Source organism: Larus michahellis, chromosome 11 (assembly GCF_964199755.1).
Source record: "Larus michahellis chromosome 11, bLarMic1.1, whole genome shotgun sequence".
In the NCBI taxonomy this organism is placed as follows: domain Eukaryota; kingdom Metazoa; phylum Chordata; class Aves; order Charadriiformes; family Laridae; genus Larus; species Larus michahellis.
Genome location: NC_133906.1, coordinates 13404901 through 13427772, shown reverse-complemented (window position 1 = coordinate 13427772; position 22872 = coordinate 13404901). Strand labels below are relative to the sequence as shown.

General features: G+C 44.5%; 1 protein-coding gene across 2 annotated transcripts; it reads right to left on the bottom strand.

Moving 5' to 3' along the window:
• Positions 1–665: 665 nt before the first annotated feature.
• On the bottom strand, positions 666–21863 carry KIF3A (kinesin family member 3A). 2 transcript variants are annotated; one of them, XM_074603652.1, is made up of 19 exons: positions 21793–21863; positions 20051–20333; positions 18326–18470; positions 17999–18083; positions 17416–17521; positions 16492–16631; positions 15391–15588; positions 14826–15000; positions 13788–13889; positions 12108–12179; positions 10362–10370; positions 8602–8758; positions 7502–7682; positions 7066–7176; positions 6154–6279; positions 4992–5045; positions 4778–4846; positions 4439–4563; positions 667–3905 (listed from the first exon to the last, which is right to left on the bottom strand). In XM_074603652.1, exons 1-19 carry the CDS (start codon positions 21796–21798, stop codon positions 3857–3859), a joined length of 2193 nt encoding a protein of 730 aa, XP_074459753.1. In that variant the 5' UTR covers positions 21799–21863; the 3' UTR covers positions 667–3856. The 2 variants fall into 2 exon arrangements, with proteins under 2 accessions (XP_074459752.1, XP_074459753.1); XM_074603651.1 differs by lacking the exons at positions 10362–10370; positions 12108–12179 and having other exon boundaries at positions 666–3905.
• Positions 21864–22872: the final 1009 nt, after the last annotated feature.

Below are 22872 nucleotides of genomic sequence, written 5' to 3'. Positions count from 1 at the left end.
AAACCTGTTACCTACTACACGAGCAGGCTGAAACATCTTCCAGAGGAAGAAATGCACTGCAGCGCAACACAGTTTATACAGCAAAGGAAACAGAGATGAGCATTTCCAGTCAATGCAGGAAAATTCACACCATCTGCACAAATACAGGGTGGGACAGGCTTGCTGTGTCGCACAAGGACACTTAAAGCCAGAGCAGCATGAAAGGCCTCCTCCCCACCAGCTGTACCACCCGTGAGTGCACACACGCGAGAAGAGGCAGAACAACAGCAGCACCGACTATTGCAGCAGAGGAGAAGCTGCTCTCGCAGTGCTCTGCCTCCGCTGGGCTCCCTCTTCCCCAAGGGCAGCTTGGGACAACCCCAGCAGAGGATGGGCTTGAACAAGGGGCTCACCGGCTCCTCGGGGTACATATCATCTGCATCCTGGCCTCATCCCACCAACCTTCTCTGAAGCCTTGCAAAGGGTCCTCTTTTGTTCTGCCCATCCACATTGCTCCACAGGAGCTTGTTGCCCGTTGCCCGCTGCCCTGGGGCTTCTCCAGTGAGTGCTGTCTACCACAGAGCTACCCAGCCTACTCCAGCTACCCTTCCCCTGCCGCACCTTCTGACCCAACTGAGTCGGAAAGATGCTGTAGTATGAAGTTATTTGAAAAACATGCACAGAGGTGGAACTAGGAATCAAGAATTTTATTTCATGGTATGAACATGCTCCAGGGACACAATACTGATATATACAGTGTAATGAATAAAGTTTAATCATAAAACAAAAAATAATCAGAAATAAACAGTTAGAAAACCAATAAATAGGAAGACAAATTATACACGACGAGCAGTTTTTCCTGCGTACAGGACTGGCTAAGCAGAACTGTTGAGAAAGGTGACAGCTGGACATGTGCAGACAGTGTTAAGTCAGTGAAAGGCACTAAGGACCGTTTTCCCCTCCTCTTAAAGAAAGGATCAGGAACAAGTTAAATATGAAATAATTAATTTACACAACATCAAATAACAAAGCGTCAAAGACTTCAATGTTAAGGTCGATGTTCTGGAATGACAGGAATTTTCTAGTAGCAATATGCAAAGATGAGCACGCACAATATATTTTATGGTAATATGATTTTTGATAAATACTATAGAGCATGTACTGACCTGGGATGAGAATGGCTGTATTAAGCTCTTAAACCCACATGAATCAAACCCCTTCCACATTAAAACATGTCCTGGACCCATTAGACATTCACAGATTGTCCAGGGCTGCAGAGAGGGCCCATACGGTAACCCTGCAAGCTACTCCCCGGTTTTAAAAGAAAGTTCCCAGAACTTCAACAAAACACACCAGTTAAAAGGTAAGCTAAGCTGACAGAACATCACGACCATGATAGTGTTCCACTTAAAGTCCTCTTGGAAGAGCATACAATTTGTTCTCCAAGCCCTTGTAACAGGAGATTACAACCAGTTTCTCCAATCTGCCAATTACGAAGGTGTGCAAGCAATTATTTATTAAGTGTTTTCTCTGCCCCAAGGCTCAGTTAAATACGTAGAGTACTATTGTTTTCAGCAGCAGGACTGTAACATTAAGTCATAAAGCATATGCCTTTATAGTTAAGTTTTAAATATTTTAAATGCAGTGTCATGTTCACAGTAGTATCTTTAAGCCACTGATGTCTGTCAGGTAAAAGACTTTTCAATAGTCTTTTTGAAAGCACAGTTCAGGAGAAACTCCCTTAAAAACAGATCACTCAACCAATCTTGGCATAAGACATAACACAAAGGGAAATACAACAGTTATCCCAACATTATGCATCTGCTTGGACTGAGAAGTGACACAAGGCCTAAGACAAAAGAGCATTTAAGCCATTTTCAGTCTGTCTTGTTTGATGAGAAGTACGTAACACGAGATCACCCAACCCTTTCCAAGCACATTCAAAGTAAGGTCAGCTCTTCAAGGGCAAAGCCAACCACAGCTTAGATCAGACAATTCTGAGTATTTACCTCTGTAAATGCTAGGCTAGAGAAAACAAATGCCAGTTTTGTATTTGTATCTTGTATGAACTCAGGTGACAAAGCCAGATCTTGTATGAACTTAGGAGACATTCCCTCCCCCCCTCCCCAAAAAACTGAGGGCAGTATGTTGTTCTCCTAGGTCATGATCCTGAAAAACACATTTAAAAAAAACACGGAAAAGCTTACAACTCATTTAGAATAGCTCTGAATATATCTCCAGAGCAAAATATGCCCTTACAGGACCAGTTTTAACTATTACAGATCCTGTTACAGAGTAACATCCAGTTAAGCATCACAACAGTAAGAATGGAATATCAACTTTTAACTACTTTAAGTACTTCACAAGAACATTCTGGTATTTGCAAACGTGGCTACTAGTGAGAACTCAGGACACCTAAGGAGCTGTCTTGTTCTTTCTGGCATGCCTAAGGACTCAATTTCTCTTAAGAGCAATCACAGCTTTTTAAACCTCTAGGTAACACTAAGATTAGATGAAGTTACAGCTAATTACCACCACCCCGGCGTGGGAACTGTTACGATGCCTGCAGCTGATGTGCTCCAGCATGAGTTACAAAGCACACACAAACCAAACGAGATGCATTTTCTCTGCGACACAGAAGCAATGTATTAAAGTGATATGTGTCTATTAGCAGCATAAATATCAAAGAAAATGAGCAGCCACCACAAATCAAATGGTTATCATCAGAGACCAGAATTTTTCTCCTCCCGGAGCATAGCCAGAAACCCGAGATGATGTAATCTACACAGGAACACAAATGGCATCAGTTGTTTCAGGGGATGTTACCGTTCTAGGGAAAATCAGGCAATTCATGGCTGATTAAATACAGGAGACTCAAATCTACCCTCAGTTTAGAGCACTGGTCCAGTGCCCTGGTAGCCAGGGATGAGAAAATGGAGCCATAACGCTCACAGTCCCAAGGCTGAAGCCAAGTCCTAGCATTATAGCATTCCCCGTAAGTAATCTCCACTGTTCAGATTACAAAACAATTCACATATATTTAAAAAATTCCAGCTCAGAAGCATAAAAAGCAGCCAAAGCAATGCTGCAACACAGCCCTAAAAGGAGGGGGGGAAAAAAAGCACTCTTTTGCCTCTGCAAAGGCCTCATTCTCCACAGTGCCAGCAGATCACAAGCAAATAGGCAAAAACAAAAGCACTACTTAGACACACTTGTTTTCTGTTGCACTTAAACAGAGTGTGGTCCCTTCCCAGAAGTCTCAGACTTTTGTAGTTTGTGTTTCCACTACCCAACTACTTTTTGTACAGCAAGACGGCAAATTAAGGGGAAAGGACTGTGTATTTGATACACACCACGATCGGGTTAATAGCCACAGTGAGGAATATTTAAATAAAAGGGTTTGATGCTCTTAATTCAAAGGTTTGCAGCAACCACATTCAAACATAGATCAGTGCAACAGAGGACACGAGTGAAAGCTGCCAGTTATGTGCAAAGCAGGGCATAAGTCAGATTTACCAGCCTTAAATTGTAGGATTTCATCAACCGTTTTGAGCTAACATGTCTAGCACTTCAACACACATCTAGAACCCTTATTTTCTATACATTTCAACAAGGAGTGCCAACAACAGTTTCCCTGCACAACACATTTAACACATGGAATTTCACAACCATCTTATATACCAGTTTAATATTATGTTAATATAACATACAATATATGGGCAACTAAGGAAAAATACATTTTTTTTTTTAAATAAAGCTCCATACCAGCAAGGCATGGATTTTACAGCCATGTCAAACTGTGCCACCTCTTGAATTCCAAACTCTGGCCAAATCTTACACACTCACTGATTTTTACGGCAATTCTGACAGGTCACACCTACTGCAGCAGAGAGTCAATGACGGCTCCTGGCTTTGCCGAACGTTTTCTGTTTGGAGAGCGGAAAGGGAAAAATAACACCATACACACATCATTATGCCGTCTAGAAAGGACAGGGTCCAGCCACATTTCAAGTCAAAACTACACAGTGTTACTCTTCCACAACTATTTGTCAAAACCAACCAACCAAAAATAACCAAGAAAACCCATGCTGAAATCTCCCCCAACAGCATATTACTTTCCAGTAGTAACAGTAGATGCACTGTCAACATGTCAGATGTTGACCTCAACCACAGAACACAATAAAATAAAGCAAGAACCCAGAAGAGGAGGATGTGGCAAAAGGGCATCAGAAAAATTCCCAGACAAGTCTTTCTGGACAAGATTTTACTGCAGCAAAGAGATTTCAGCTTGGTTCTCTCACACTTGGCACCAGTAAACACTTTATACTGCACAAAATTTTAGTATTTTGTCTTCTCATTACACAAGTGTTTGAAGATTTACGGTAAGTTTGCATGCACAAACCTAATCCTTCCCTTGGGTAAATCCCCCATTACATATAAATACTCCAAAGTTCTTCACCTTCTACCCGTCTTGGGCCTGGATCTTCCTTTTGAAGTCCTCGGCCTCTCCAGCTTCATCAGAGATTGCCTCAAGCTTTCTTCAGTGTAAGCTAGGTAAACATGGGAAAGGTCCACTTCAAAGGGCTAAAGAAAACCAAACCAAAACAAAAAAACCCACAAAACAAAAACATCAGAATCATTTTACACACTGATCAACAATGCTTTTGTAACACTAGATTCATTTCTTCAAAAGAAAACAAAATTGACATAGGACAGTTTGCCCATAAATATGCAGTGGTAGGTGCAGGCAGAACTTAGACGTGCGCAATTCGATACATGATTATAAAGAGTCACTCACATCTTTTTCTTTTTTATCCAGGACAGGCGTCTGTTTCCTCATATTGTTTCCTGTATACGCAACACATTTCTTAAAGAAAGAAAGGTCTGTTAGTATAGTCTACTGTGCACAGTAAAACTGACTACAGCTTTATCGATTCACTTCTGGGCTCAAGTGAACTCCTCAGATGCTTGCGCTAACATTAGCTTGCACACGAGTCAGTCGGTTGGCTTACCAGCTGCCATTCTCCAATGTCTTCATTCCAGTGAACGTAGTTTTCAATCATTTCCTAGAAATAAATTAGAACAGTAAGAGTTATAGACTTGCACAATTTACCTTCTAGATGCATTTTCCAGAACATACATCCCTGAAGACCTGGACAAGCTGCTTAAGAACAGTGTTGACCATTCCAAGTTGTTTATCAGGACAGCCATATCATGTTCAAAACCCCCTATTTACACTCTGAAGACTACAGAAGAGAAAAATACCAATTCTAAATTGTATCCATCGGAATTCCCACTAAAGCATGGGTTTCCCATTACACCAATGTCATCAGGATAGCACACATTGTAATATGGAAAAAATGAAAGATTAAGCTTTTACATTTTCTATTAATTAGTGTGCATCATACTTAAGCTCCTCATGAATTTTCTGGATATTGGGGTCACAAAGAAAACAAGAAGTGAGAAGTTCCAAGTTCAGTGTTACTACTTTGTATTAATATCAGACATCAGAAGCACAGCTTCAAGCACAGTGGAAAGAAGGAGATTTTGAAGAGACCCAGAGCGTGGGCACGCAGTTAAATACACAGTGAATGTGATTTAATTATTTTTTTTTTAAACCATTAGGAAAACACGCTGTGAGAGATCGGAGATTAGTATATCCCTCTGCTTACAATCCCCAACGTATTATACACTGCTTCCCTAAAACAGATTCTGTAACTATGGAATTGTAGCTAAAGTTATCAGAACCTCTGAGAGATACACCAAAGCCATTCTGCATTCATTATTCACATCGTTGTGCTGGTTTTGGAGCCAAAGGCACCCACTAGTTCTGATCATCTTCCAACAGAACTTCAAGCAGAAGTCCACCAGGTTACAAGAGTCATTTGACAAAAGCATCTTTTCCTATTTTAACATCATCTGGTTCCAACACTCCAAACAATGGCACAAATACTTGAATGCAACCAAGTAACACCTGCTCAGCTGAGCCACAGCAAACAAAGGCTCCCAGAAATACACACCAACTCAGCAGCCAAATGTCAATCAGTTCACTCTCAATACCTCATGAAGGGAAAAACCGGCAACTCATTCCATTTTTTGGACAGAAATAAAGCCAGAGGGCTCAGTGTGCCATGCCTAGCACAGTCCCATGTCACAGCCTTAGGCTGTCTTTACCTGGTAGTCCTGAGGAATGAAGTTGTCTATGATAAGCATCTGAAGACGAAGCTCCCTGCTCAGCTGCCGAATATTCTCTAGTAATCCTTCAATCTCTCTCTGGTGCTCCTGTTGCAGATCCGCCATCTGAAGACAAACCAGGCAGTTGAGAGGCATCAGAACTAGCTTAACACATGGTAACAGCCTAAAAAAAGAACGGTCTTCTGCTTGTACAAGGTTTTTGTGAAACTAAAGCAAATTCTGGTTACAGGTACTAGAATATTTATCCCTGAAGAATAAACCCTCTGAAACGTTCCAGTTCAGAGCTGGATGAAAATAGCATAAAGTTCTCAATTTCATAAAAACTGGCCTTCTGCCAATCCAAGCTCTGCACCAGCTAAGAGCAGATGAAGAGCGTGCAGACAAGTCACATCCCTGGCAAGATTTCAAGGAAAATCTCTGAGCCCAAAGACAAAATGCACTTTTGATGAAGCAGGAACTCTGGATACCAGCCAAAGGACACATCGATCCAGTGTGACTGAGGAAGAGACAATAAGGGCAACAGGCAGAAAGGACAGAGAGCTAAGAGCAGAGGAGTATTTGGGCTGCTGCAGAGCTGGAGACTGGGCCACCAGCAAACAACTTTTATTTTGTTTCGGAAATAACCAGTGTTTTTCCTTGAAGTTCTGGATATCTCAGGGTCTTGCACATACCCCCTCTCAGTTTGGCTTGGGGAGAAGCTCTACAACCTGCCCCTGTGAAGCTCTGACACCAGACTTAACTAGGTCTTTTTGAATTACATGAGCCAAATGGACAGCACAGAAAGACATTTCTAAGCATACAGCACTCTTTCCAGCGTTACTAAGTCGATGGCTTACCCTTCCCAGCTACAGTCCCTCCCATGATCACAGGCTGAGGGCTTCAGACACTAACCTCTGATTTTGCGGCCATAAGCATGGTCCAAACTTTCTTCAGCTTTTTGGTTTTCCCCTGGGCTTCTTCCTGGAGGCTGGTGTACTTCTCCTCGATGTCCAAGCGTTCTTGCTGTGTGCAACAATTAGTACAGACATCCACACATTAACATAATCAAAGAAACTATCTGCAATAGTATGAACAAGAGGAGAAACTACTTGAATGAAACAAAGCATTTGCCAAGGGCACAAAGACCTGGCTTAGCCAGGCTGGTTCAGACCCCCAGCGACTGCACTGCCCTACAGCTGAGCACTGCAACGTGTGGCCTCCAAAGCTGTTAGTTTCTGCCATGCTTTCAGAGTAGAGCCACGTTTCATCCACATGAGCAATGCCAAGGCACACAACATGGTGTGTCCTGCCATTGCTGTTTTCAGACAGCTACAGCATATAACCCCACCTCCTTCTCCTCAAGCTCCTTGCGAAGCTGTTCTGCTCTCTTCCTTCGTTCTTCCAGTTCCATATTTGATTCTTCTAGCAGCTTCTCTTGCTCCTCTGCTTTTGCCAACAAGTCCACTCCTCCCACAATCACCTTTTTCTCCAACGCAGACAGTTTCTCCAACAGGGACTGGTGCTCTTGTCTAGAGAGACAGGTAAGTGTAAAACTTTTATCCCACAGTGCTCACAAGGCAGCAGGTCTAGCTCAGTTTTACAGCCCAGACAGCATTCACAGGGCTGGAAAAACTTGTCCTGCTGCCAAGGGTTTAAGTGGGGGTGAGGCAGTGCAAGTGAATGCAGGGAGTTCCCTGAGCTCTAGCTCCCATCACTGTCTCACAAGCAAAACCAGGTCAGCAGAGAAGTCTCTCCTGCTGGAAGTCCCCTCTGTGAGGGGTGGCAAGGCACCAGCGGTATTACCAGGCTACCCACGGTACCACATCCCCAAGGGCCCTGACAGCACAGCGATACCCAGAGGCAGCTACAGAAATGGAAATGAGCAAACAGATATCAAGGCAGAGCAGCTGAGATGCAAACCAGGAATGCTGGCTGCTGTTGGAGAGGCATCTGACAGCAGGATTGTCCTATCTGCGTGGGCCAATGCAATCTCAGCAGCTTCTCAGCTCCAGAGTGGAGAACCCCTACACCCAAAATGACATGCTCATGACAGTGTGCTGCAGGAAACCTGGCTTGCTGCACAGCTATTGCCCACTGACCAAGAAGTACAACAGTACTGCTGCTCTTCACAGGTCTCCAGGCTTTGGAGGATTCATTTATGTTTCTAGGCTATCTTGGACAACTAGATAAAGTTAAGAGAAGAAGGAAGTGATAAAAGGATAAAGTTTGTCTTTTCCATCTGCTCCAAACTCTGAAAGCAGAGTAAGCTTCTCTTTCACTTTGATAATAGCAAGAGCTGGTGTTCAGTTTATACAAAGTTTGACAGGCACCTCACCATGTATCTCCAGATGCCCATAACTGAGTTAAGGAAGGAACTGATTATAATCACAATCATAACTGATTAAGGAAGGAAAAACCCATACATACTGCTCAGAGCAGGGTACTCACTGAGCTTTAAGCAAGTCTTTTTCTCTCTTCTCCAGTTCAGCTCTGGCTTTATTTCTTTCTTCTTCTTCCATATCAAGCTTAGTTTCAAGAGCTTTTCTCTCCTCTTCAATCTTCGCTTGCATCTCTACCATCTTATCAGGGGAAACCTTCTTTTTGACTTTGGAAGAGATTGGGAAAACAAATCAGTTCACAGAAAAATAAGACAGCCTCTGTATCAGAGTATTTTTTCCAAGTTCAGATTCAATACTTGCATTTAACAAAAATTAAAGTTAACTAGATGTCAGCTCCAAACTGGGCACGACTCAATCTTTCAAATCCCATTTTAACATTGACCAGTTGTCACCAGTTCCTACAGAAAAGGAATGCTATATAACCAACACTATAACATAATGCCCCCGAAATAGAAAACAGTCGGAGAAGGAACACTGCCTAAAGAGAAGTCTGAGCTGGAAACTCAGATGTTGTAACTATGCAGATTAAGCCAAATGAAGGACAACAGAAGACCGCCTTGATCTACAGCAACAAGAGTTAAACTACCAGGAGTTACATACTCAAATTTCACATTAGCATCCCCACAAAACCCCTCGTTCACTGCCCTCCTTATGGGCTTACCAATTGCAAAGTCAGCATGTAGCTATTTCAAGAACACACTACTACGAAAATACAGACTAGGGAAATTCAGAACAGCCCTATGAAAAACAGGCACTTAAAGGAACTTTTTGATGGTATCCCATCTATGTAAAAAGTGACAACCCACAGATTCAAAAGTCCTGATGTTTGCTGTGGCTTATCAACTGTGTCTTTACAACATAACCACAGCAAACCAGGTACATTTCATTGAGGGTTACAAAGGAAGTGGCCAGAGCAACTCATTGAACTTGGCCTGAAGGGTTGGTCCCGAACACCTGTGATTTTGAAACAAAGTGTAAGGTTGCTGCTCTTGGAAGTCACTCCACCAGTCTTGAGCTAATTTTCATCGTAATCCCAAGGTGCCCAAGGCAGATGAATACAGAGAACCTCGGGTGTCCTTTGAGTAAGCCAGAACACAGCCTACATGCATTTCCTCAAATCCACAAGTCTCCCAAAAGTCCTAAATGTCCCTTTATTCACTACAAGTGAATCTTTTTTTTTTGTTTTGCTCTTCTCCACACACGAAAAAAAAAAATCTCCCATAGAATCCAGATGCCTAGAAACTAACAGAAGCCATACACTGTAAAGGGACTGTTTTTCACAGTGACATAATGCATATAGTCAGAATGTGCTCAAGGAAGTAGTTCAGTAAAAGGCTCCCCTTCCCACCACTCTTTGTGGCCTTCAGCTTTATTTATATACATATATGACCTCGAGCAGACAGACAAAGTGCACTGTATTTGCAAACACGCATGCACATATGTGCATACTGTATACGTTTGTTCACACACACAAGAATTAGTTTTGCAGCAACGTAAGGACTTCATTGTTACAGCAAACAATGCCTTAGTTTCCATCTGCTAAACTTTGGAATCAGATAATAAGCACTTATTTCTGGATTTGTGGTGGAAAAATCTCTCTTTCTAATTAGTCTGAGCAAGAAGCTTTCTGAAAGTGCTATACAGAGCTCAGCTTATAAAAAGAGATAAGCCAGATAAAGGCTTCTTACTGTTAGCACACAGCCCTTATATGCTAAATTTGGAAGAAAAAGATGAACTAAACCAAGTTTTAAAACCCTTTCACAAGCTCTGCAATTGTATTCTAAGGAGATGGAAATCAATTACACCAACCTGCTTGATCTTGCATTAACAGGAAGTAGAAAGTAAATCACAGAGAGGCAGCATATGCATAAAAAGGGGAGGAAAGAAAATGTATTATTGCTTTGATCATTTTGGACAAAGATCATTTGTATCAGAACAAACATTAATTTCATATGCACGTTTCTAGAGTAGAAAACACAGGATAATCATCACTAAAAAACTCCATTACAGCAAATATTAGCGCATCATGATTTTATGCTAAAGCAGAGAAAGTTCTGTACTTCAGAGTGCTTTGCATAACCAGGATAATCTTCAGCTCACTCTTGCATTCTTCTGCCCATTCAATGCAATGCAGAATCTAAACATAACATTACAAGCCTGCCGCAAAGATCATGCCCTAAGAAACAATTAAAGAGAGTAGATTTCTTCTTAAGAAACTTAATTCTGCTATACTACCTGTAAAATATTAGCATACGGAAGACTTGTTCTAAGTTTTAATCAAGTTTCCAAGCCAATTCTTTGCAAGATACATGACAGTTACACATAGGGAGTCTCAACACAAGATTTCTCCATTTAATTACACAGGGTATTAGTAGGTTAATTTGCAGTAACTGATGCTTCCATAGAGGTATATAGCCAGTTTCGGTTATTCAAGCAAGAGCAGCAAAAAAGGCAGAACAGGAAAGGGATAATGAAAGACACCACATGCAAAAGCATCACGCTTGAGGACAGTTAATATCCCAAACCACATAGAGCCACACTTATCCTAATCACCAAAAGACCAGTGCAACTTCCACAACAGAGCTGTCTCCAAACTTGCAGGAGATGGACTCATCCACCCACTGCCACATCAGCAGTTTGCTATTAACTGTCCTCATCCAAATAAAATACTCAGGTTTCAAGCAAGTTTTGAAAGAGCAAGTTTGAAGCAAGTAGGTTCCAAGCCTACCATCACGAGACCAACCAAAGGGCTCCCTTAGGTTGTGTTCCTTCTTAACCTGCTACCACACTTTCTCTGATCTGATGCTTTCCACTAACGTAACTAGTCTAAGTGCAATTCAACTATACAGCAATACTCTGCAGACTCTCTCCACACAGAACGGAGAGCAGGCTGCATCTATACAGGATAACCACAACAGTGGGTGAAGTCCCTACAAGCCAAGTCCTGAGATATGATTTATTTCTGTAGGGTTTTTAAAGGCCCAGAGCCCTCTCTCTGACCAGGAGCAGACCAGAGTTTCCTCACTGCTAGACTAAAATCTAGATCCCTTACTCCTCCTGAACTAAGTCCCATAGTGATCAAAAACTTAATGTCATGGGGCAGTTAAACCCCAACCACCACTGAGGATTTTTTTTCTTAAGTACCTGCCAAAATAAAGCCAATCAACAAAGTATTACCATCTTTTCTTTGCAAGTATAAACCTTGTATTGTTTGATTGCTGACTGCTCCATTCATTTTCTCCAAAACTAATTATGAGAAGGCAGAGTCCAATATAACAAAGCACAACCCATTTCAGCTGTCTAACTGTTACTATTACTTTAACAGTAATATTACCTATTACTTCTTAATTCTCTCTCACACATCCAGCTAACAACGTGCACATTGAACAACTGTTTCAAGCGTGGAAGCAGCAAAGGAAAGGCATGCTTTAGCACAGTTAAAAGTTCAGGTTTATCTTTCCAACAGACATAGCAGGGAAGAGTGCAGCATTGCAAAATGGAGTGTGCAGATTATGGAAAGGCCAAAGCTTAAAGGACTTAAGAGCTCCCACTCACTAGTGAAGGACTTATCCAGAGGTTTCTCTATGACAGAGCATGTGGAGTCTGAACTACTGCTGCTGCTACTGCCTGGAAAACAGAAATGCGTCCCACAGAAAAACCCAGAGAGGAAGAAACATGCAGATGGGAAGTTAGTTCTAAAGGAAAGAAACCCAGAAGGGCCAGCAACCTAGTTCAAAAGGGCACAAGTTCCCATTAGGAAGCATTTACTAGGATCCCTCCCAGACTCAGCCTGCAAAGCCACCATTTCCCAGCACAAAACAGCATGCTCAGAAAGATACTTCAGTTAAAACCCATCTTAACCAGCCTACAGCTTAAACCAACATGCCAAGGCAGCTTCCATTTCAAGCAACAGCACAGAAAACCAGATCATAGTGGAGAAGGCTGTGGATATCTGCAGTAGCAGAGGATTCAGTGACCAGGAGTCCTTTCCAGTCTTATGTACCTGGCAATGTACACTTTTCCCTCTGCAAGGCAGAATCAGCTTGCACAGGGACAGTTACTGTGCTTACTCCTGCTGAGCAGCACCCTCACTTAGGGAACTTAGAGTAGCTTGTCTGGAAGTTGAGAAAGTCACAGTTATTTGCCCTCTACTCCTTTCAAGCAGCATTTTGAAGGTGGTCTCCTCTTGGTAGGAGATTTGGGCAGGACTTGGTTCTTGATGGAGACAGTTGTCAACCTTTTTGCTTCTAGAAATTACCAAAAGGTGAAAAATGAAGTAAACGCTGTTATGACTATCATCAAAGGCATGACAAAGGTAATTTATGACTCTATTTGGACAGATACCAAAATGAAGAGAGTGTATCTAAAGCAAGAATTCTTTAACAGGAATTTTTAAACAAATGTGGGTGCTTCAGGACAGGAAGGCAATTTGAACGTCAAAATTAGTTTACTAGAGAAGCTGAAGTTGAGGTGTAGCACTGGGTTTGACTTCCCTACTCCCAGCGAAGAAATATCAGGGAGGCTCTAGGGGCAAAGCAAGCTCCTTGGAAGCCACAGCATCCCATGGTACACAGTGACCTGCGGTTCTAGGTTCAGCAACATCCCCTGGGGGTTAGATGTTATGCAGAAGCTTAAACACTTGTGTAGGATAAAGCAAACTTCACTATGGGATTTCCACAGTGCTCCCAAATGAGGGATGTGCAGCTCCCATTCAGCTTTTCAGCTTGCACATAGACACCCAAAAGTCAAGTTTTTCCTCTATCAACATCAACCAGAAGAGTCAGTTACTGAACATCCATAAGACAGATGAATCCTTTGCCTAAAGCACAGCCAGAATTCCCCTCCAACCATTCCCATTGTTATAAAAAACACATCTGCCTACCATTGATCTTTGGTGCCTTCTTCCTCCCACCTCTGTGAGCAGGGGAAGTTCCACAACACCAGTCACAAGCCATACACAGCCACCTTGCGGCAACCAGGGAGCCACCACAAAAGAAGATGTTACCACAAGCACAGCTACCCAAGTGGAAGCAGATACTACACACGTTCAGAGCTGTCCATCTACAGAGATGGCACCAAACAGCTTCGTTTCTAGGAGAGGCATGATAATTGCAGCGGCAGTAGGGCAGCTCTACACCTCCACTTTTCCCCTACCTGGCTCTGGCTACAGTTTCTGACACCAGCTCCTGGATAAGAGGAAACTGGTGGCACTGACAGGAGTCTCTACTGCCTTACCCCGCCGTTTCTTCCGCTTCTCCCCATCCTCTCCAATCTCCCCATCCTCATCTTCATCCTCCTCTTCAGAATCACTGGTCTCAGAACCAGATATCTCTTCCCCTAGAACAGAATAGTATGGGGGTTTTTATGCGTTTTCTTTTACCTCATATCAGCTTGTTACTGTGACAGCAGCATTCATCCAAATCCACCAGTGTTCAACTGCAGCTGATGAGCACCTGCAGAAGTCATTAACTGTTGAGCAGACAGACAGCTTGCCACGTCTCAGAAAATTTAAGGAAAATCAAGATAAACAATTTAATGCTGTGAGGTCAGTGTATATATGTTAAAGCTAAATTGGATGCTTTTCATGGGAAATAAAGCATCCTTGCACTGATGAAGCATCAAGCTACAAAGTTTTCATAGCAGGATCTCCCCATACCTTCTCTCCCAAACAGAAAGTCATCTTGGACTGACTGCTACAGCTGTTCTGTGCTGTGAGCATCCCTCTGGGGAGAGATGTTATGCCAAGGTCACTGTTTAGGAAGCACCCCTCTGGCTGGGGTCCTTCAATGTTAATGGACAAATAGCATCACAAGGCCATGAAGTTACAGGGCTTAAAGAAGTTTCTTCTTTCCTTATACATTGTTTGAAAGTCAGCTCCAGTTAAATTTGGTTCATGTTTCTCCCAAAAAAATGCATCCATCAAACAGTGAAAATATTTCCTTTTGTTATGGTACATTTTAATTCCCTACACCATGCCCAGCTGTGGCCAGAGCCCTCCTGCTCAGCAGGTGAGGCAGGCACACCAGCACAGCCCAGAAGCCACCACTTATCCGAGTGCCAACTGCCACCTAGAGGACAAAGCCACACTGCCTGGCCACCACGAGCACCCCGCTGCCCTCAGGACACGGCTCCTGGAACAGAGCAGGGCAAACAAAGCCAGGAAATTCACTTGCACCAGCTACCAAACTCGTGTGACAACTTCAAATAGCGAAGAATGTTCACACTCAAACAGAATAAGCATTGGTACAGAGAGAGGAGGAAGGGGAATCTCACCTTCTTCCAGCTTTTTCTTAAGCTCTTCAATTTCTTTTTGAAACTGGCGGAGCAAAGCATCTTTGGGATCTTCATTAATCCTGGCCTTGTTCTTTATGTTCTTGGCTCGGTTTGCATACCTCAGAGTGCTGATAGTCTCATCGTAGTTGTAGTCTGCCGGTCCAATGTTTGCACACTGACACACAGAAGACTGAGTTACTGGGGGACAGAGTGTCAGAGCCCAGAACAAATAATTTCAGGGACCTATACCCAGCTCTGCCGATCTCACACTGCTACTCTTTCCCAAGCTTTCCTGCTGCTTCTACACCAAAGCTGCTTTTGTCTACCCAAGCACAGCTTTTACTTGATTTTATGCACGTGTGTACATTTGCGCTGTGTTTAGAACCTCATCTCTACAGAGGCAGAGAGAAAAGATAGAAAAAAAAAATCACATTAAAAGTTCTGATCTGCAAACAGCTCTGAAATAAAGAGGTAAATGCCAGGCTGTTCTTATGGCAAAGTCACTACGCTAGCTCTGTAAAAATGCAGCTCAATAGCTGGCACTGGAAAAGTCATCTCAGCTTACCATCATGGTTTTGGAGTTGCCCCCCAGAGAATCCTGAAGGAGACGTGTAAGTTTGGAGTTACGGTAGGGCACATGAGTGCTCTTGCCATCCACCAGCGCAGAGATAACGTTCCCCAGTGTGGAAAGAGAGAGGTTGATCTTAGTAGCTTCCTTCAGTCGCTGCCCTGTGGCTCCAGTTTTCGCCTGTCTTTCAGAACCCTGGAAAGGGAACAAGAAGCAGCAAGAGTTACAACGGATCCTCTAATACCTCACCCTCCTCCAAATAGGATCAACTACATGCCAGTAGCCATGGCACTAACCTCATCCATCACTAGAGAATCTGGCTAAGTACATCAGACATTGTTAAAGAGACAAGTCAAACAAGTCTTAACTGATAATGTAGCTGGGAAAACAGACATTTTGTTCCCATGAACAAAAATGTTATAAGAAGCAAGTCAAGCAGTCACAGGGCGCCTCAGCTGGAGCTGCTAAGTACCATCTCCAGCCTTTTCTATCAGCAGATCAAGGGAGAAAAGCAACACTGCAATTATTTTAAAGAGTTTCATAGAGTAACCTAAACATACATCATGTAAATAAAGTTAACCTGCAGACACTGAATCCCTTTAGTCTCCCCTTGCCTGCATCTTCTCCAAGGAAAGATACTCCAGTGTAAAGTTTGGGCTAAAGACACATTTTACCAGCACAATTACATTGGTTCAAAGTGAGCAACAGAGGGAGGGAACTTGAAAGTGATGAACTGCATGGTCACAACCCCCTAAAAAAAAAAAACAACCAAAAAAACCCCAACACCACAAAAACTCTTGCAAAGACCCAATTCTGCTATCCGGAGAGCTCCTTCCAATGTCGTTTATCCATTTAATGATTTATTTATAGAAGCAAGAGAGCCCTTATACTGGGACAGTATAGCTACTCTAAAGACTCTTCCTGGTACATCTCTGATTTCAGGCCCCAAGTGAATACTTCCTAGAAGACAAGTGTGAAACAGAAGTCCAAGCTTTAGCTGTGAAACAAGGGACATGACCTTTACTGTGCCTTCAACAGTGCATACATAAGCAGCAATGCCCACCACGTGTTACGGCAGACCTGGCCAGTCCTACTTACAGCAAGATCAACAAGATGCAGTTTGCCCATGCGCACGTGCATGTTTCCATCAACCCCCTTCTCACTGCACTCAATAGTGATAGTGAAGATGGCGTGCGAACGGGAGCTGTGCTCATTCATATTTGTGGCACCAACAGAACCTTTTAATAGAGAGAAAAAGCAATGTTGTCTTCAGAATTAATCACATGCTCCTGTAACACCATTCCTGCTCTCAAAGGAGACTTATCCCCACCTCTTTACCCAACCCTGTTTTTCGGAAGATGGAAAAGGGATGCTCAGATTCAGCAGCAAACTGTATTCTTGAGCGCTGAAGTTGCAGCACATTTCCAATCTGGCTGCAGCAGAAGTGTTACAGCCTGCTTTATGTCTAAGTGAACCACAGACTCCCATCCCAAGAGCAACAGTAGTTCTCATCTGTTTCTTTAAGGCTACAAAGATCAGTAGCCGAAGGCATTCACAGCTGATCCCTGAAACCAGCTGTATTTTGAGAAATAAGAACACAGCAATCCATGCTAAGAGCAACAGCAGTCAGAACTTTAGATCATAAAAGATCTGAGCTTAACTACGAAGCCTTCCAGAAAACATAAACCACTTCCCACTCACAGCACAGCACTAATTGTTGCTCATCCTGATGAGAACTGAAGAGGGGAAAAGGACCAAGACACACAGTAGTAGTTCTGACAATGCTGACTGCCCTCTTTGCATCCTCCCCTTTGCTGTTTCCAGCACTGGCCGATGTGGCAGGCACAGCCACCTTTACCTGCCCCTGCACAAAAGGGGCTTGCAAGGAGATATCCTTTTTGCTCTGCTCAGCTGAACAGGCTTTCTCTTTCCAGCATTAGGACTAGGATCGCTTACTGTGGTCTCATAACCAGACCTTCGTTCTGTCTGAGCTATAAACCTGCCCACAGCAAGGCTACGTACGGTTCTTGTGGCCCAGAGTCATGATTCTGTCCATATCATCTGCATTGTTTACGACATAAGCTGAAAGGTCTTTGATATAAACTCCCACATCAGGTCTCTCTTTAACCTAAGAGAGAAACAGTTTAGACTGAACATTCTTAGGAGATCCCCGATAGCAAATTTCAGTGGTACTGCGATAGTACAGTGATTTACTCCTCCAGGTTCTTTTGCACATTAAACACTCCAGCTGCTCTGATTCTGAATGTTAAGGAGTCAAGACTCATGCAGGACAATATTCTACTGGTTTCCCCTGGTGGCAGATATCTCAGTCTCCAATTCCTAGAAAGACTGCCGAGGGGCCTTTGGGGTAGAATTGCAGGCACGAAACTGACTCAGATGGAACAGCCAGCTTCTCACTACACAACTGATTAAGTGGAAAGGATTCAGAGAAGTCAGTAGTCCTACCCAGCTACTGCATCTTAAAGGAAACAGTACATGTGCTGAGCAGCCCAACCTCCCACTTCCCTTCAAGTGCTTCTCTGGTCTTTAAAATAAAATATTGCTCACTGATTTAAAACAATCACATTCAGGACAGCAGGCTCACCTCTAATCTCTGTGTCTGGTCTTTTCCTAGCAGATCCCGCACTTCTTCATTGTAAATTTCCAAGTAAGACACACGAACTAAAAACCTGAGGACAAACAGTTGGGTAGCTTTCTTAGCAAGATACTTGTTCAAGTCCAACACACACAATAACAGATTGCAATGAAAATGTAGTGATATGCAAACACAATTGTGCCCCATCAAGAACCACCTAAGCAGGAATACTTTCAGCAAGGGCCAGAGGTACCATTTCAGTCACCATTGTCAGGGTCAGGCTCCTACTACAGATGGACACACAAAAGACAGAAGCACTGAAGAGAAACTGTTTACCTTGTATCCCCCTCTGCCTTGGCAATGTGACCAAATATATGGGCAAAGGAATTGGGAATGATGCCTCTAAGCTCAGGAACTGCTCGGACCCCTTCCATAGTGAAAGTTTTGCCTGTTCCAGTTTGCCCGTATGCAAAAATAGTACCTGAAGGATAAGAAAATATATGAATAAACTCTAAGAAGTTGCTAACTACAGTTTTACTTCATCCCTTCTTAACCTGAGAGCACTAAACACCTCTATTTTTAGAGATTTGAAATTTTCCACCCACTCCAGTAGATACCAAGGCTAGGAGTGACAGAAGTGCTGGACAACCACAGTGAATACAGTTGAGCCACTGTTTTATCCAGCCTGCAAGATACCTAAGAAAAAGTCAGCTTGTTTTAACTGCACAGAGTGATTAAAGTATGAAATGCTAGTACACTTAGGTCTCACACACAAATAATAAAGGCAAGCCCAATTAATAACATAGTCAATTAGAGGAAGATGATTATAAACCAACTGCAAAACCAATTATTGATAGCGCTAAGCCACAGCAGAAACAGCATGAGGCTTCTACAACACAGGCCACAGCACAAGCCCAGTTCTGAACCTGCAGAGTCAGCTACAATTTAGACTAAGTAATCAGCCTGCACAGAAAGACATCCAGAAAATTTACTGAGATCCCAGACTCTGGTACCCCAGAAATATACCGGTTCTTAAGTTTAGCCTAGCACTGCTGAAAACTCCTATTTTCCTTGTCAAGCCACTGACATTACAGTTTGGAAAAAGCTGAATAGAATATTTCAGTTGGAAGTGACCTAAAATGATCACGTAGTCCAATTGCCTGACCAAAAGTTAAAGCATGTTGTTAAGGGCATTGTCCAAATGCCTCTTAACACTGACATACTTGGGGCACCAACCACCTCTCCAGGAAGCCTGTTCCAGTGTTTGACCACCCTCTTGGTATAGAAATGCTTCCTCATGTCCAGTCTAAACCTCCCCTGGTACAGCTTTGAACTATTAATTTCTGAACCATGAATGTTCATCAGCTGAAACCTGGGTGCGTTAGCACAAGAGCTTATTAGGCATTTTACAAACCTCTAAGAACTTTGTAATCTGTTGTTGTTTATAGCATACTGTTATGGAAAGCAGTAATTTGCTTCCTTACTAGTATCTGCTTTCCTTTACAAAATACATTTACATGCATAACAGACACACACACAAATCATGGTCATACTCTTCCCAGCTGTAGGAAGCAACAGATTATCTGTGGAGCAGGGCAGATGTGTTTAACTAGTCATCTTAGTTTAAAACAGCAAAGTTTAGCAGAGGATATGCAGCAGTTATATGCACAAGTCTGGTATGCATACCTAGTTACTGCAGGACCGTGGCAGCTGCCTGGTTACTGAAATTGTATAGTGAAGAGCCGCTGAGAATTCTGATAATGAGATAAAGCGTATATCTTTTGCAAACAGAAGATACAGAATAAAAACATACAGCTGACTGACCTCAGCTGAGTCTTGTTCATCACTGATCTCCCACTGCTAATGATCATACTAGGTACAACCACTAAGTACTCAGAACAGCAAGTACCTTCAGGCTATTTTAAGTTAGAGGCCACAACAGAAACAATACAGGGCTACAGCCCTCAAAAGGTGAAACTCCTTTCAATAAGATCAGCAGGAACTCCACCAACACAAAGATTAGGAGATGGGATCCTTGACTTAAAAGAACAAGGGACTTACCATTGTAGCCTTCTAGGACAGAATCAATAATAGGTCTTGCAGTTAAATTATAGACATCCAGCTGTTTACTCTCTGGTCCAAACACTGTGTCAAATGTAAACGTCTTGGGAGGCTCATTGGAAGAGTCTGTTTTATGAACAGTTATTGTTCCTCTCATTTCGTCTACGTTGACTGCCATTTTGTAGCCCGTAGCTTTCTCTCGGTCATTAAGAGGCCGGCACCTAACAACAACCTTGACATTATCACAGCTTTCTGGCTTGTCCAGCTTCTCAGGCTTGTTGATCTATAATTATTGAAAAAGAAAAAAAAAAAATCACACAGGCTGTAATACTACTGTTAACACACCTGTGTGTTTAAGCACAAACACTGTTCAATCAACTCAAGTAGATGCATACATCTCCATAGGATCGTGAACTTGAGGACTTAAAACCAGAACTGGTTTATAATTAAAGCTGAGAGAATAACATACACTTACTTAGTCAATACAATCTTCTTCTGCTTGCTACCTCAGAATCTGGAGAATTTCACATTCAAGATCATCTATGAATTTCTTCAGGAAACAACTTAATGCTTGCAAATAACCTGCAAGCAGTTTGCTACAAGTAGGTGCAGCCGTGCCATTCTTTTGAACTACCACTGACCATGCTCTCACTGGAGCACACAAGTCTCACACCTTACAGATGACATAAGCAGAAACCAGTGAGCACTGGCTGAAGGAAATTCATTTAAGTAACAAGCTGTACTTGATGAATTTTAAGTTCAATAATTTAGAAAATTCAAACGCTGTACTGTAAATCCTCACAAACCTTTTCTTTCACAAAGTAGTTAAATACAAATTTTGAAGCACCACTGATTAATCTGATGTCATATGCTTCTCCTGATTAAAGAGGTCTAAAACCCATGTGATCCAGTAAAGTCTAAGACACAATCCCTGGTGACAGGTACTGCAGCTGAGCAGCTATCTTGGATGTCAACAAGAAACAAACCCCGTTTCCAAGCACCTCTCCCACCAGCTGCAGATTCCTCTCAGGCCCCAGCAGAAGCCAGGAACAGCTTCTGCTGCCCTGTGAGAGCAGAGGGCTGCCCAGTCTCACCTCAGCGGGGGGAAGACCCTGCAGCCCCATTCCACCACCACAGGTACTAGAGAACTTCTGAAATCAGCTACAGAATTAGCAAGTCCGATGAACCACACGCTACCCCTCCATCGCGCTGTCACCCGCAGCCTCCCAGAAGCACGCAGGCCGAGGAAGGCCGCCCGAGCCAGACAAGGCTCTGAAGGGGCTGACAAGGCTCTTCAGCCCGGCGAGACACCCCCGCTCCTCCCACCCGCCGCTTCTCCGGTCGGGGGGGGAGGCCGTTTGCCGGCGCACCGTCCCCGGGGACTCGGGAGCGGAAGCCAGACCCTGCCGTGAGGCGAGGCCAGCCTTAGCCCCTCATCGCCAAGGGGTGGCCCCCCCCCGGGGGACTCTCGCCACCCGCAGCCCTTCGCCGCACCGGCCCCGCTCGGCCTGACAGATCGGCACGCGCCGCCCGCCATCTCTCACCCCACCGCGCAGGCAGCCGCGGGGCCTGCGAACCCAAACCCATGCCTCCCCCCGCCCCGCCCCGCCCCACCCCACCCCCCCGCAGCTCCTGTCAGACACGGCCCGAAGAACGGGACAGCACCAGGGCCGGTCACACCGCGCCCCCGGAGCCCAGCGGGGTCTGGCCCCTCCGGAATCCGCCATGGCGGCAGAGCTCACCGGCATGGCGGCGGCGCGCGGGCAGGGAGCGGCGCCGGGCGCGAGTCAGCCGCCGAGCGGCACAGCGGAACAATAACAGCACCGCGCCTGCGCCCGCCCCCAGAGCCCGCCCCCCTCCACGGCCTTCAGCCAATCCCCGCGCGCTGCGGAGGCCGCGTAGCCAATAGGTGACGAGGAAAGGAGGGGCCCGGCCTGCTCCGCGCGGCCATAGGTACAAGGCCTCAGCCAATGAGAGAGGCGGGCGGGGCGTCGCCATGGGAACGGCGGGGCCGCAGGGCGGGGCGCCGCCGGTGTCACTGCGGTTCGACGGCGGAGGCCTGGCCCGGTGGGCCCGGGGCTCCGGCACAGGGCTGCGGGGGGGCGCCGGTTTAGGCCTGACGAGGCTCCGGGACTGACAGGCCTCCGTGGGGCTGACAAGGCTCTGGCGGGTCTGACAGGGCTCTGGATCTGACGAGGTTCTGAGGGGGCTGACAGGGCTTTGGGGCTCTGAGAGGGCTTCAGGGGATCTGACAGGGCTCCAGAGCTGACAGGGCTCCAGAGGCTCTGACAGAGGTCCAGTGGGTCTGACGGGGCTCCAGAGCTGCTCCAGAGCCGACCAGGCTGCAGCCCCAGCCTGCTCTCCACACAGGCAGAAAATCCATCTCCTTCTTTTCCTGGCCCCTGATCAGTGTCTCATGTCCCTCCCTGGCATTTCTGCACACGCAGATCCTGGCAAGTGTTTGCAAATCCTGCACACCTGAGTCACTGCCTTTGCTCTGGACACCGAGGCCCGCGATCCCAGAGCAAGGCCAAGAATAACCAGCAGTGAGCATCAAGCACAAACAAACTGAGAGCTATAAGTCAGTTGTGCCATATTTTTGCCAGAGGGCTGTAGGTGAGAGCAGGAATGTGGACAGGATTGATGTGGAGCTTTCAGAAGTGTTTCTGATCTCCCCCACCACACTCTCTGGTGTATCACAGGGCTGGGAACATGCCGGTAATGACAGGATGGGGCCATTCCCTCACACCCAGCTGAGTGTCTCCAGGTGAGTCAGGAAGCTTAAGGACAAGGTGTTCAGCAAATACAGTCACTTTGCTATT

Bases quoted from the DNA above. Each gene is read 5' to 3' on its own strand.
- KIF3A (XM_074603652.1), bottom strand. The intron at 15,589-16,491 runs GTAAGTAGGACT...TTCCCTTTCCAG, and splicing joins TGCATCTTGTTGATCTTGCT to GGTTCTGAAAGACAGGCGAA. The intron at 4,847-4,991 runs GTAAGCCAACCG...TCTTTCTTTAAG, and splicing joins ACATTGGAGAATGGCAGCTG to AAATGTGTTGCGTATACAGG.